The 11,985-nt window shown below is 39.1% G+C and overlaps 2 protein-coding genes across 4 annotated transcripts in view; both read left to right on the top strand.

Annotated features, from left to right (window-relative positions):
• The window catches only part of LOC128889997 (fructose-bisphosphate aldolase-like), a 15,058-nt gene extending 7,186 nt beyond the window's left edge, over positions 1–7,872 (top strand). The window contains exons 1-6 of one of the 3 annotated variants that reach the window (XM_054148121.1): positions 361–525; positions 4,832–5,041; positions 5,148–5,591; positions 5,676–6,029; positions 6,369–6,500; positions 6,709–7,872. In XM_054148121.1, coding sequence (XP_054004096.1) covers positions 4,835–5,041; positions 5,148–5,591; positions 5,676–6,029; positions 6,369–6,464 — 1,101 coding nt within the window. In that variant the 5' untranslated portion in view covers positions 361–525; positions 4,832–4,834 and the 3' untranslated portion in view covers positions 6,465–6,500; positions 6,709–7,872. Of the gene's footprint in view, positions 1–360; positions 526–4,831; positions 5,042–5,147; positions 5,592–5,675; positions 6,030–6,368; positions 6,501–6,708 lie in introns of those variants that run through there. The other 2 variants (XM_054148120.1, XM_054148122.1) reach the window with 2 other exon arrangements.
• Positions 7,873–8,624: 752 nt separating this feature from the next.
• Positions 8,625–10,580, top strand: LOC128889987 (leucine-rich repeat-containing protein 47-like). The gene is made up of 4 exons (XM_054148099.1): positions 8,625–9,322; positions 9,395–9,871; positions 9,943–10,270; positions 10,349–10,580. Exons 1-4 carry the CDS (start codon positions 8,734–8,736, stop codon positions 10,548–10,550), a joined length of 1,596 nt encoding a protein of 531 aa, XP_054004074.1. The 5' UTR covers positions 8,625–8,733; the 3' UTR covers positions 10,551–10,580.
• Positions 10,581–11,985: the final 1,405 nt, after the last annotated feature.

Below are 11,985 nucleotides of genomic sequence, written 5' to 3'. Positions count from 1 at the left end.
ACAAGTGTAGCTACTACCCCCCTGTTTTGCAGTTACGACACTGCACTGCAGCCAGGTACCCCTGCCGCCTCTTGGACGGGGCGAACTGGTCGCGGATGAAGCCAGTCGGCGTCTCGTGCTCGTGCGAGTCGCGCGCCCTAGCACCGTTTTCTCTTGGGCAAGATGTAGTCGAAAAGCCATCGGGGGTCCTCTCTCGGCTGGGACCCTGACGCCACCGACGCAGCCGAGGAACGTTGCGTCGCGACGGTCGGTTTACTTTCCGTCTTCGGTATTTTATCTCTCTATCTCACGTACCGGTGGCATCGAAGGTGTCGCTGTTAAATCGCGTGTACCGTTAATCGGTCCATCGGGACGCTTAGCGGACTGACTAACACCAAGGGAACGTATTATTGTCGTTATTATTATTATTATTGTCGTCATTATATTACATTTATTATCGTTGTACGTACGTGTGCCGTAACGGGCGTCGCGAGATCCTCGACATTTGTTTACGATCGACGCCGCACCGGATCGTTCGTGGGAAAGGTAAGAGCTGTTTCGCATGGAGGAGGGAGAAGTTCGAGAACCTATTAATCACGCTTTTTCTTCCGTAAGCCTTTCAGAACCGCTTCCATGTAGCAACCCCTTGCGAGCTGGCGAGTGCCACTTCGCGCGTTAGTCCTCTCTGTGTAGCGGCTTGTTTCCACCCCTTTCAAGGGGGTGTGCGCGACCCGTAGGGTCAACGCGATTACGTCCTTAGTACCCTGCCACCGTGGGATGTAAAATTGTCGCACTCTGTCAGCTCTTCGCAGCGCGGGCATTACAGTCGTTTCTAGGTGAAGACAGAGTAAGCACTGCGAAGAGTTAATGCAGAGATTTTTATTGAGAGTACAAGTACGATGTACTTACTATTTTACCGTATTCCCAATGATGCTGAAGTTACCCAGATGTTAGTGAAAGAGCCACAGACCTAATGTTTTTTCGTACAACTGTTGCGATACATTTTTTTATTGTACTGTTCGTAGCAGAAATAGATTCTTCCTTGTTTACAAGACCTTAGAGACTCCCATTGACCTTTTCAATTTACTCCGCAATTCATCTTCGCATATAATGCTCCAATTGTCTACTTCCGTCTAAAAGAAATCGTTAAAGAAAGAAAGTTTAAGTATCTCCAAAAGCTTTTCCTACGAATAGTAGTCACGTCGAAAAATCAACAAACTTCTCTTAAAGTCTTCCTGACTCTTCGACGTTCATTCTGCGCGTTAAAACCGATGCACCATTAGCGTCGCCGGGTCCATTTAGCGAATCATTAGCGTCGTCACGATTACCTAGGGTAGCGAGAGGGGGAACTATTATTGCCGTTATTGTGCCCTGAGAACGGTATCGCGTCGCTGACTAGTTTATGGCTGATGTCGTTCAGGACGAAGATCCCCTGGAAGAGGCAAGGGTAGAAGACTGGTCGTCGTGCACCCTTTTATCGATTTCAATTTTCCCCGTCCGTGGGATCCAGCGTCCCTCTCGGTTTTTCCGTGCTCTGCCACGCACCATTGTAAAATTAACCCTTACGTTGTATCGTGCCTAATCAAAAAGTACAGTCGAGGCAATGAAAAGCTACAGGATCTTATATTTGTCGCAATACTTACTCTCGTAACCACTATATTAACTCTTTTCTGTCCTGTGTCGAGCGAGACTCGAGACTACTGCAATCAGGAAATCTTTCGTGGAAAGGTTTTCGATAATAATTCCATCCAGTTCCTTTGTAGGAGGTCCCTGTGACGGTCAACCTGTTAAAATGGTGGCTGCGACGCATCACGGGCGGAGGACATTCTTCTCGGTAGCGTCTCTCATCTCGAGGCTGATAACGATCACCTCCGATTGGTCGTATTGTAAACAGTTGTTTGCGTCCAAAAATTGTCACCCAAGGGCGGGAGTCGCTGTGGCTGGTTGTAGAATCGCTCGTGGGAGGAGAAATCGATTCGCGTCGTCGTGAAATTCGTCGTTAATTGAGCTCGTAACGTTGTTACTATAATTTACAGGCTACGTGCTCGCGCGTACCGAAGCGTGTTTACGACCGCTGCTGAATGGAGACTTTCATTGCACCCGTTTTATCGATCTTGTAACTCTCGTCTGCATCGTCTACCTTACAGCTATTCCTGCATCTCGGAGATGAAGGGAATTGCGCGTAATTTTGTTGGCACTGGGAACAGTTGTTATCATATAAGAAACTTTTCTCTTGAACATGATTCTCTTTGTCTGAAAACAAGGAAAAAAGACCAATATAAATTCACTAAATTCTATAACTTGTACATATATGCGTACATAATGTACGAATGCTAAGTATGAAGTCCTATTTCCGTTCACCCATCGATCATCAATTTTCACGAGCTTTCATGGCAATGATTTCTTATTGAAGGTCCGTGGCCTGTCGAGTTCCTATAAAGTTGGGATGTTATCAAGTAGCTTACCCACGGTGAGCCTTCCTTTATCGATGGCCATCCATGTATTTGTTTACGGCGTTCTTTTACAGCTTCCCTTTTCGCCTGCCCCGTAAATTCATTCTTCGAATTCTGTCTCTCTGGATTAAGAGTAATGCAACTGCATACTACGCGTTACGTTGTAGTGAGATTAACGAGCTCCATTTTCCGTTGGAATGTCCCGCAAGTAGAACTGATGAAGACGCAGAACCCGCAAGCATTTTTCTCTGCTGTAACGTCGGGTGCTTAGATTAAGTTTTAAGCGAGACTACTTTGTCCTCGAAGTCCCCAATAATCTGCACTGGGCTATAATCTTGATTTAATCTGGAAAGTTTGGAAAATTGCTTCGACTTTGTTAAATTAAGTAGCCTCGAAAAGGACCTGTCGCCTTGGTTGGCAATGTTTGACGAAAAAAGTTATTAGGTAAAATTGAGAACGCGCGATCGAATCGCTCATCGGTTACCTGTCTGCGAACTCGAAAGCTTTTAAGCTAATGAAGAAATGAAAATAGATGATCGAAAGGTCGATCGAGGACCAAAGTAATAAAGAAGCAGACGAACCAAAATTCAATGTAACGTAGAACGACAGTCAGATACTGAGAAATTATTTTGGGTACTTTGGAATCAGGTTGATTTAAATTATTAATGAACCGTTACAGGAATCTGAATCGATAACACTTCGAGTGGAAATACGCGGTAAGAAACGTCACGCTTAAAGGGCACGAATGGCTTCAGTTATTATCTTCAACTACTAAACAATCAATTCAATCAGTATTTGTTAATTGAGAAGACTTACTTTTATCTAAGAGCCAATGAAAATCGAATAATAGTCTTGGATCGAGATATATTAATCTAAATTGTAGTCGTCGTTTCGCGACTGTACCACATATTTGCACCTGGAAGCCTCTAATTAAGAACGGAACGATGCAAAGGGCGTAATGAACGTTTACTCTGCAAAGCTTCGCGAGCGAGCACTGTTCCAAAGAATGGGTTCCTTTTCAAATATTTAACCGCACGTCAAAGGCATGCATCGGTCGCGTAATTCCGAAGCGAAGTATTCGCGATAACGAGCTGCAAATTTTACGCAATAATAGCCAAAGCAATCGTTATTCAAACATTGCGTCCATTGTTTCGCGTTTCATTGAGGGAACAATAGTTACGCTCGATTGTCTGTATTTATTATTCAAATTCCTTTTACATTATGGTCCACCATTAGTGATGCTTAAACGTATCTCAAAGGATTATTCAAAATTTCGAAAATTATGGACTTTACAGTTGTTCGAAAATCAGTTCTGTTCAAGCGTATACTTCTTTCAAAAATTGTAGCTCTCGAACTAATAGACTAACCGAGAGACTAACTTTTGGTAATAATATTTTATGGTGTACACGAGGGGCTGAATTATCAATTCGCAATTATAAACTTCGTCGATCAGCTTCGAAAATCGGTCAAGTTAGGTTTCATGCCTTAATATAACTATAAATGATGTATGGTACATCGACGACCCTCGCGTCGTATTAGTTACGAATATAGCGGCCTGTTAGCTCGATGTCAAAGTGCTGGAACGAATGAAGGCACATAAATGGGTCAGACTAACATTTTCTTTTTATGAAATATTGACGTTGATAGGGGACTGACTGTGAAATTCAATTACGCCGCGGAAGCCTTAGCGGACATTTGATATTTCATGTGCACAATACCTTGGACGCTTTGAAAAGCTCACCTTAAAAGGGATGAAAGCGTCGGGGAGGTCTTTGCTCCTGAAATTGCGTTGTGTCGTTACGTGGATTCGATAAATAACACACGATGAAAAACAACAATATCGCCCACCGTTTGTCGATATCTTTTTTCAATAACAGGGTGCCCCAGATAATGCATTGCGCAATTTTAATCACCCTGATATTTTTAAACCGTCTATCGAAGTAAAGCGTACTCGCAGTAACAGCTGAACGACGGAGTACTTCGTACGTTACTCGACCGAATATTTGTATAACTACGAAGAGGTAATCGTGATTACTAACGCTATTAATTTCAAACAGAGAATTAAAAGCAATTCAAACTCTTAATAACCTAAAGTGATTACGCGAATTTTAATATTACGCTCGAGAAGTTGTGAATATCGTGCTCCAGGATTCATTAATTACACCGTGGCAATTTGCCCGAGCTATTAATTATATTTCGAAAAGATTAGTTGCGCGTTACGCTACATCGTCATCGTTAATCAAAAGTCTTCATCTTTTAACGAATACTCTGACGAAGAATGATGATTTTGTTCGTGGCACTTTTTGAACGTGGTTCGCTATAGATATCCTTGGATGTTCGTTTGTATCTGACGATACAATTAATTTAATTTAATTTTTTAATTCCAATATCTTGCTCAGAAAATGGTTGCGGAAAAGTACGACAGACTCGAGCCTGAGCTGAAGGAAGAGCTTAGGACGATCGCCCAGCAGATCGTCGCTCCTGGAAAAGGAATCCTCGCTGCTGACGAATCGACAGCGACGATTGGCAAGCGTCTTCAGTCCATTAACGTTGAGAACAACGAGGAGAACCGTAAGGCATACAGGCAGCTTCTCTTTACAACAGCAAAGGTATTGCTTCGAATTGAACCTAATAAAATCTACTAAAATCCACACGTATTCATAAAGGATCGTTAAATTCATTATTATACTCACATTTAAAAATTCTTTCACGAAGGATGTCATCAGCCAGCACATCTCTGGCGTGATCCTCTACCACGAGACCCTGTACCAGAAGGCTGACGATGGAACCCCATTCGTCGAGTTGCTGAAGCAACGTAACATCCTCCCAGGAATTAAGGTCGACACTGGTGTCGTGCCTCTGTTCGGCACCAACGACGAATGCACGACCCAAGGTCTCGACAATCTTCAGGCTCGTTGCATCCAGTACAAGAAGGACGGCTGCCAGTTCGCCAAGTGGAGATGCGTGTTGAAGATCGGGAAGGACACCCCGAGCAAGTTGGCCATTTTGGAGAACGCCAACGTCCTGGCTCGCTATGCTTCCATTTGCCAGAGCGCCAGGATCGTGCCCATCGTCGAGCCTGAAATCTTGCCCGATGGCGACCACGACCTTGCTCGTTGCCAACAGGTCACGGAGGAAGTACTAGCTGCTGTCTACAAGGTGGGCAGAGTGTTCTAACATCAAGTTCTTCTGTAGTAATTATATTATGTGTCTAATACTATCGTGATATGTTTTTTTTTTCAGGCGCTCTCTGACCATCACGTGTATCTCGAGGGAACCCTCTTGAAACCGAACATGGTAACACCAGGTCAGAGCCACCCCAAGAAGGCAGCTCCTCAGGAGATTGCTGGTGCCACGGTCACCGCTTTGTTGCGCACCGTACCGCCTGCAGTGCCCGGCATCACTTTCCTCAGCGGTGGACAGTCCGAGGAGGAGGCATCCGTAAACTTGGACGCCATCAACAAGTATCCGTTGAAGAAACCATGGGCACTGACCTTCAGCTACGGTCGTGCACTCCAAGCGTCCGTCCTCCGTGCCTGGGCAGGCAAGAAGGAACAGATAGCAGCTGGCCAGGATGAACTCATCAAGAGGGCTAAGGTAACTTCGAGGCCAAGGTTTCACATTTTAATGTTGTGATATCCTATCGCATAGTTTGCATACATTTATTTAACTTATCGTTGTTTGTTCCATTTTCTATTCTGCCTCTCTAGCCTACCTTGTTCTACTTATTCTGTGTTTCTCTACACTTTAACTATTTCTCACTCGTTCGATGTTTACTTTTTTTGAATGTGTGCTTTCTATTTCTTTGTATCTAATTCATTTTATTTTCGATCTATTTATCTTTTATATTACAGATTTCCGACTTTTATTTTTACTTTCTGTATGTTTCTTTTAACACCTTTTTTTTGCATGTGTATACCTTGTGTGCTTCTTTAGGCAAACAGCGCAGCTAGCCAAGGCAAATATGTCCCTGGCAGTATTGTCAGCAAAGCTGCTAATACGTCTCTGTACGTGAAAACTCATGCCTACTAAATTCTTACTTTTCTTTTCGTGAGACATGTTTTCATAGTAAGTATCGTAAGTTACATCTTCGTTTATTTTTCATTCCTTTATATTATGTAGATACTAATATGCTTATTTTAAACATTGTTACTATCAGTTATTACTGTCAACTAATTCCTCTGTCTTATTGTACTTTGCTATAACGATGATTACAATAAAACAGAGTTCGAAAGAATACAACAATCCACTTAAACACAAATTCTCTTTTTTACAGGCCAACAGCGAATCGGCACTCGGCAAATACGCTGGTGGCGTGACAGGAGCAGCTGGCGACGCCGCGCTTTTCGTCGCAAACCACGCGTACTAAACTTAGTCCTTAGAAACATCCATAAGGATATTTTCGTTAGAATTTAGATCGTTCGCCGAACATCATCAACGTCGATCACCGTTGTCAGCATGGAAACATTACCAACAAAAAAAGAAGACGAAGAACGGGCTAAGACTTTCAACATGCCTCGAAACGCGAGCGCGCATATCCTCCGTGGAGTTTTTACTTTTCAATTGGAAACAAAATCAATCGAATTTTAACCTTGTCGCGATAATTGGATTTTCTAAATAATTTTAAAACACGAGTTTGAACGCTTTAAGCCGAGGAACACGCCGCGTATCGATGCGAGACAAAGTCGTGTGGTCGCTCAGGTTCATGTAACATCAGATGACGCTGTTGACCACGATCGATCGGTCGTCGTTTTTATCGTATCTTAACGAGCGAGGTGCGAACGATTATCCCTTTCCTGCTTTCACACTTTCCGATTTTATCCTCTTGCGCTGTCCTTCGACTGCTTTCCTCATTTTCATCCTCGCTCTTGTATTCGGTTTCTCTAGAATCACGAGACGCGACGGAGAGTGTATAACGCATGTAGTATCGCGGTGTTCGTTCGCTCCGAGCTTGTTTCGAAACGAGAACAGAGGCTTCACCTGTGGAATCTCTAAAGATCTGTAAGAACTCCGAAAGAACGTGGTCATCACGCGCCCACATGCCTACTGGGCGAAGTTGATCGAGACGAAATATGCTTTACTCTGATCGTGAACAGATTTCGCGACATTCGAATTACGCACTCGTTATTATATTCTGTAAACACTACGGTAAAAAGCAGATATATATTATATATTGTCAATGTCGTTATGATATTCTACGTGTAAAAAAAAAATAACAAAAAATGATACAAAAAAAAAACAAAATAAAACCATATTAAATGTTGTTTGTTAGCGAATGAGTCAAATATTATGAAGTCGTAATATTGTCATCTACTTATACAATATGGGTATCTTACATAGATATTTAAGTAACGTATTGAAAAGTATCTCGTACATCGATGTTATACCTAATATTTTCATTGCAATCTAGGTCACCAAATACACTGTGGAGGGTAATCAACGTGCTCTTTTCATTTCGAATCCCATTGTCCCGTAATTGCCCGTAATTTAAGAACAGATAAGGATAGACTCACCGTTCGAAGTCGTTTTCTTATAATAGGGAACCTTAGAAGTCTTCTTACAACTTTTGTGGAACCATAATCTTTTAGTTGCTCATCTGTTTGAGGTTGGAACCAGAATTTGGAATCTTGGGAATGAGAATAGCTTCTTTCTTTCTTTCTTTATTTTATTAAAGAGGACTTGGTCGGTAAGGTAGAACTATGGTCCGTCACAGCACTGAACTTGAAACAGCCGATTACTTTGATGCACGTTGTGCAATGAAAAAACTGCATATACCTCAACTACCAAGTAGTATTACTTCTGTAAAACTTTTGTTGGAACCTTTGAGGATCTTATAGTCCTAGTTTCAGATAAAAGAGGAAAGGGAGACACTGTAGAACAGTAAATCCTTGAATCAAGAATTCAAGAATATTGAATGCAATTCTTACCATTTTGGCTTGACAAACGTTTAAACAAAGATTCTGAAAATACATTTCTTGACTTTACTATAATTAAACAAACCCTAAAATATCGAAAGTTAGAAGCAAAACAGAATTGTAATCATACTTATTCCTACAAATTTGTGTGTATACATAAAACAACCAAGATTCAAAATAACAATGAATTTCTATTTTATGATTAAAAATACATTGATTGAAATTTCGTAACGTATTTTGCATGAGTATTTTTGTATTTTATACTGAAGTAGATGTCGGCACCAGCGAGCATACACGTTTTGAGGTAATTTCCCGGCAAATAACCTTCAAACATCGCGGATGATACTATCTTAATATCGATAGAAGTTTATTTAACATCTGTAATAATGACGTTCGACAATTCGTGGCATGTGATTAAAACTGCTGCTGCGGAAAACAAGCACGAGTTGGTATTGTCAGGACCAGCAATTTCCGAATTGATTCAGAAAAGAGGCTTCGACAAGTCTTTGTTTAACCTGAACCACCTGAACTATTTGAACATAACGCAAACATGTTTGCAAGAAGTACCAGAAGAAATTGAAAAATTACACAATCTGACGAACTTAGTACTACATTCGAATGAGATTTCGAAAATTCCTAATACGATCGACAAATTAGAGAAATTAAAGTTTCTCGATTGCTCCAGGAACAAGTTGACTTCTTTGCCCGACGAAATCGGACGGCTTCCTCAATTAACTACGATGAACTTGAGCTCGAACCTTTTAAAATCTTTGCCCACTCAAATTGGTAATATAAAATTGAGTGTTCTGGATCTGTCGAACAACCAATTCGAAAGCTTCCCTGATATATGTTTTCCAAATTTGGTTCACGTTTCTGAGATTTATATCAATGGAAATCAAATAAAAGAAATCCCTGTAACCATGAATCAACTTCCACAGTTGAAAATATTAAATGTGTCAGACAATTTAATTTCAGGTAATATTCTGGTTTGATTGTTCTGTTATATTTATTTTGTGAAATTGCTTTTAATAAATGTTCATTTTGCAGTCATACCAGGTGAAATTGCAGATTGTAATAAATTAAAGGAACTTTACTTAAAGGGAAACCCAATAGCAGATAAAAGACTATTAAAATTGGTAGATCAATGTCGTACCAAACAAATAATAGAATATGTCAAGTTACATTGTCCTAGGAGCAGTGGCTCTACTAGTTCCAATACTAAAGCTAAAAAAGGAAAGAAGGGACAAAAATTATCAGAATCTGAAAATAATGCTAACACAATAGAGAGTTTAACTCACATGTTAAAAGTATTAAAAATAGCAAATGATACACCAGTAATTAAAATTACAAAACATGTAAAAAACATTAGACCTTACATTGCATCTTGCATTGTTAGAAATATGAAGTTTACAGATAATAGTTTTAAGAAATTCATTCAACTGCAAACTAAATTACATGATGGCATATGTGAAAAAAGAAATGCAGCTACCATTGCTACACATGATTTCAAATTAATCACTCCTGGTATGATTAAAATTAAAAGGATAAATACCAGTTTACATATCTATTTCATTAATATATTTTATAATGTTTAGGTGACTTAACTTATACTGCAAAAGCTCCCACAGAATTAGAAATTAGGCCTCTAATGCGTAATAATGTTTTTACTGGTGCTGAATTGTTCCAACACTTACAAACAGAAGCTGAAAACTTGAGAAAAGAGAAAAAACGTAATGTGTATTCTGGTATTCACAAGTATCTTTATTTATTGGAAGGCAAACCACTGTTTCCATGTTTACTGGATGCTTCAGAGCAAGTTATATCATTTCCGCCAATAACTAATAGTGACGTTACCAAAATGACTGTAAATACGGAAACAATGCTGGTGGAAGTGACCAGTGCTACTTCATATCAGATTTGCAGGTTAATCTATAGATATAGATCAATATGGATAGATATGTTTGTACTCCTGTTTTACGATACGATTTTATATTTTAACAGGAACGTGTTGGACTACTTTTTAAGGGAACTGACCATCCTCGGTTTCGGATGCCCTACAGAGCAAGAAACTGTTTCCAACTATCACAATTTACTTGTAGAACAAGTGAAAGTAGTAGATATGGATGGTAATATGAAACTGTTATATCCTTCAAGAGCAGATTTAAATTTTGAAGACAAATTAATAACTGTACTGCGAGAATAATAAACCTCTGTGAGTAATTTAATTATTTCATTTTCGTTTGATTTGCATTTTATTTTGATCATTTAATTATTTCTCTCTTGAAATATTTGTTAATGCGTGTCTTTATACAGTGTCATAAACTTTCCATGTAACTTTGTACAAGCACTAGATCATGTTATTAAAGAATATAATACGTGTAACATATTTTATATAGAATGTTTTGATATATACAAATATATATTGTACATTAAGTATGGCACAATATTTTTGTACCGAGAACTCAAAGACTATATTTAATAACAGTAACATCAAACAACCTAACATTCCTGTAACGTTATAGACATCGATAATAAACATTTAAAAGAATCATATAAATCACATTTGAACGCATTATACCACGATACAAAAATCGTAATTTGTAATGTTTTTTTTTTTAATTGGCATATGGAATACCTCAAAAACATTTTGGTACATTTAATAAATGCAATTCGAGGTTCCGATATGGGTGCATGTACGTATTTTAGTAGATATTTGGCTACGATGTTTTCACATTATCTTGTACAGGATATAGCGGTTATCCGCAAGTTCAAATATCAGTGAAAAACCGCCATTTTACAGGCAGCTGACGATATTGGCGCTGTCGTATCGCGAATCATCCCATAGTAAGCCGGTGAAGAATTCTCATCTGTTTTTATAAATATTGTACTTTGTTTCGTGTATCTCGATACAGTGCAAATAGTAAACGTCGCTGATGTGAGACATTTTCGTTCACTTTAGTAAGCATCATCGTGAAAGTTTCATCCTAGACTATTTTAACAACAGGAAGAAATTCGTACGAATCTTCTGAACTTTCCCAACATGCGCGAATGTTTGAAGTGTTAACATGGCGCCGAAACATGACTGGTCATGACGGGGGAATAAGAACGAAATTTTTGAGGTTAGTTAATCATTTTGTCATTAAGTATTTTCGCATCCCGTTAATTTGTTATTTAGCCACGTTAATCTAACTGGTACCACGATAAAAATGCGTGCGATGTACATTTGGCAGAATTTTAATGTCTGATATTGCAAAGAACACGTGTCACACTGTATAATTTGTCCATTGTTTTTATAATAATTTAGTGTAACGTTTCCGATAGTAATAATAGATATGTTATAAATATCACATAGAACAAATGATATTTGCTTTGTTTGTTTCGTTGCTTACTTTTCGTAAATTTTATCGTAAAGTCCATATTACATAGTCTGTTGCAATATTATACAAATTTCTATGTTATTCGATCTTTTCACATCACTTTTATATGTGTTTTCCGATAGACTGGATATCATTTCTCTGATTTGACACAGTAGTGCGTGTTTTAATTTTAATATTTATTAAAAATTCGTTGTAACAATGAGTGAATTAACATGCATATATAATGAAAAATATGTTTGTGTGTGTAACATTAATATCTAA

Source organism: Hylaeus anthracinus, unplaced genomic scaffold (genome assembly GCF_026225885.1).
Source record: "Hylaeus anthracinus isolate JK02 unplaced genomic scaffold, UHH_iyHylAnth1.0_haploid 12000, whole genome shotgun sequence".
Taxonomy (NCBI): Eukaryota; Metazoa; Arthropoda; class Insecta; order Hymenoptera; family Colletidae; genus Hylaeus; species Hylaeus anthracinus.
Note: the sequence above shows the minus strand (reverse complement) of the source record. Positions and strands in the feature narration are given on the sequence as shown.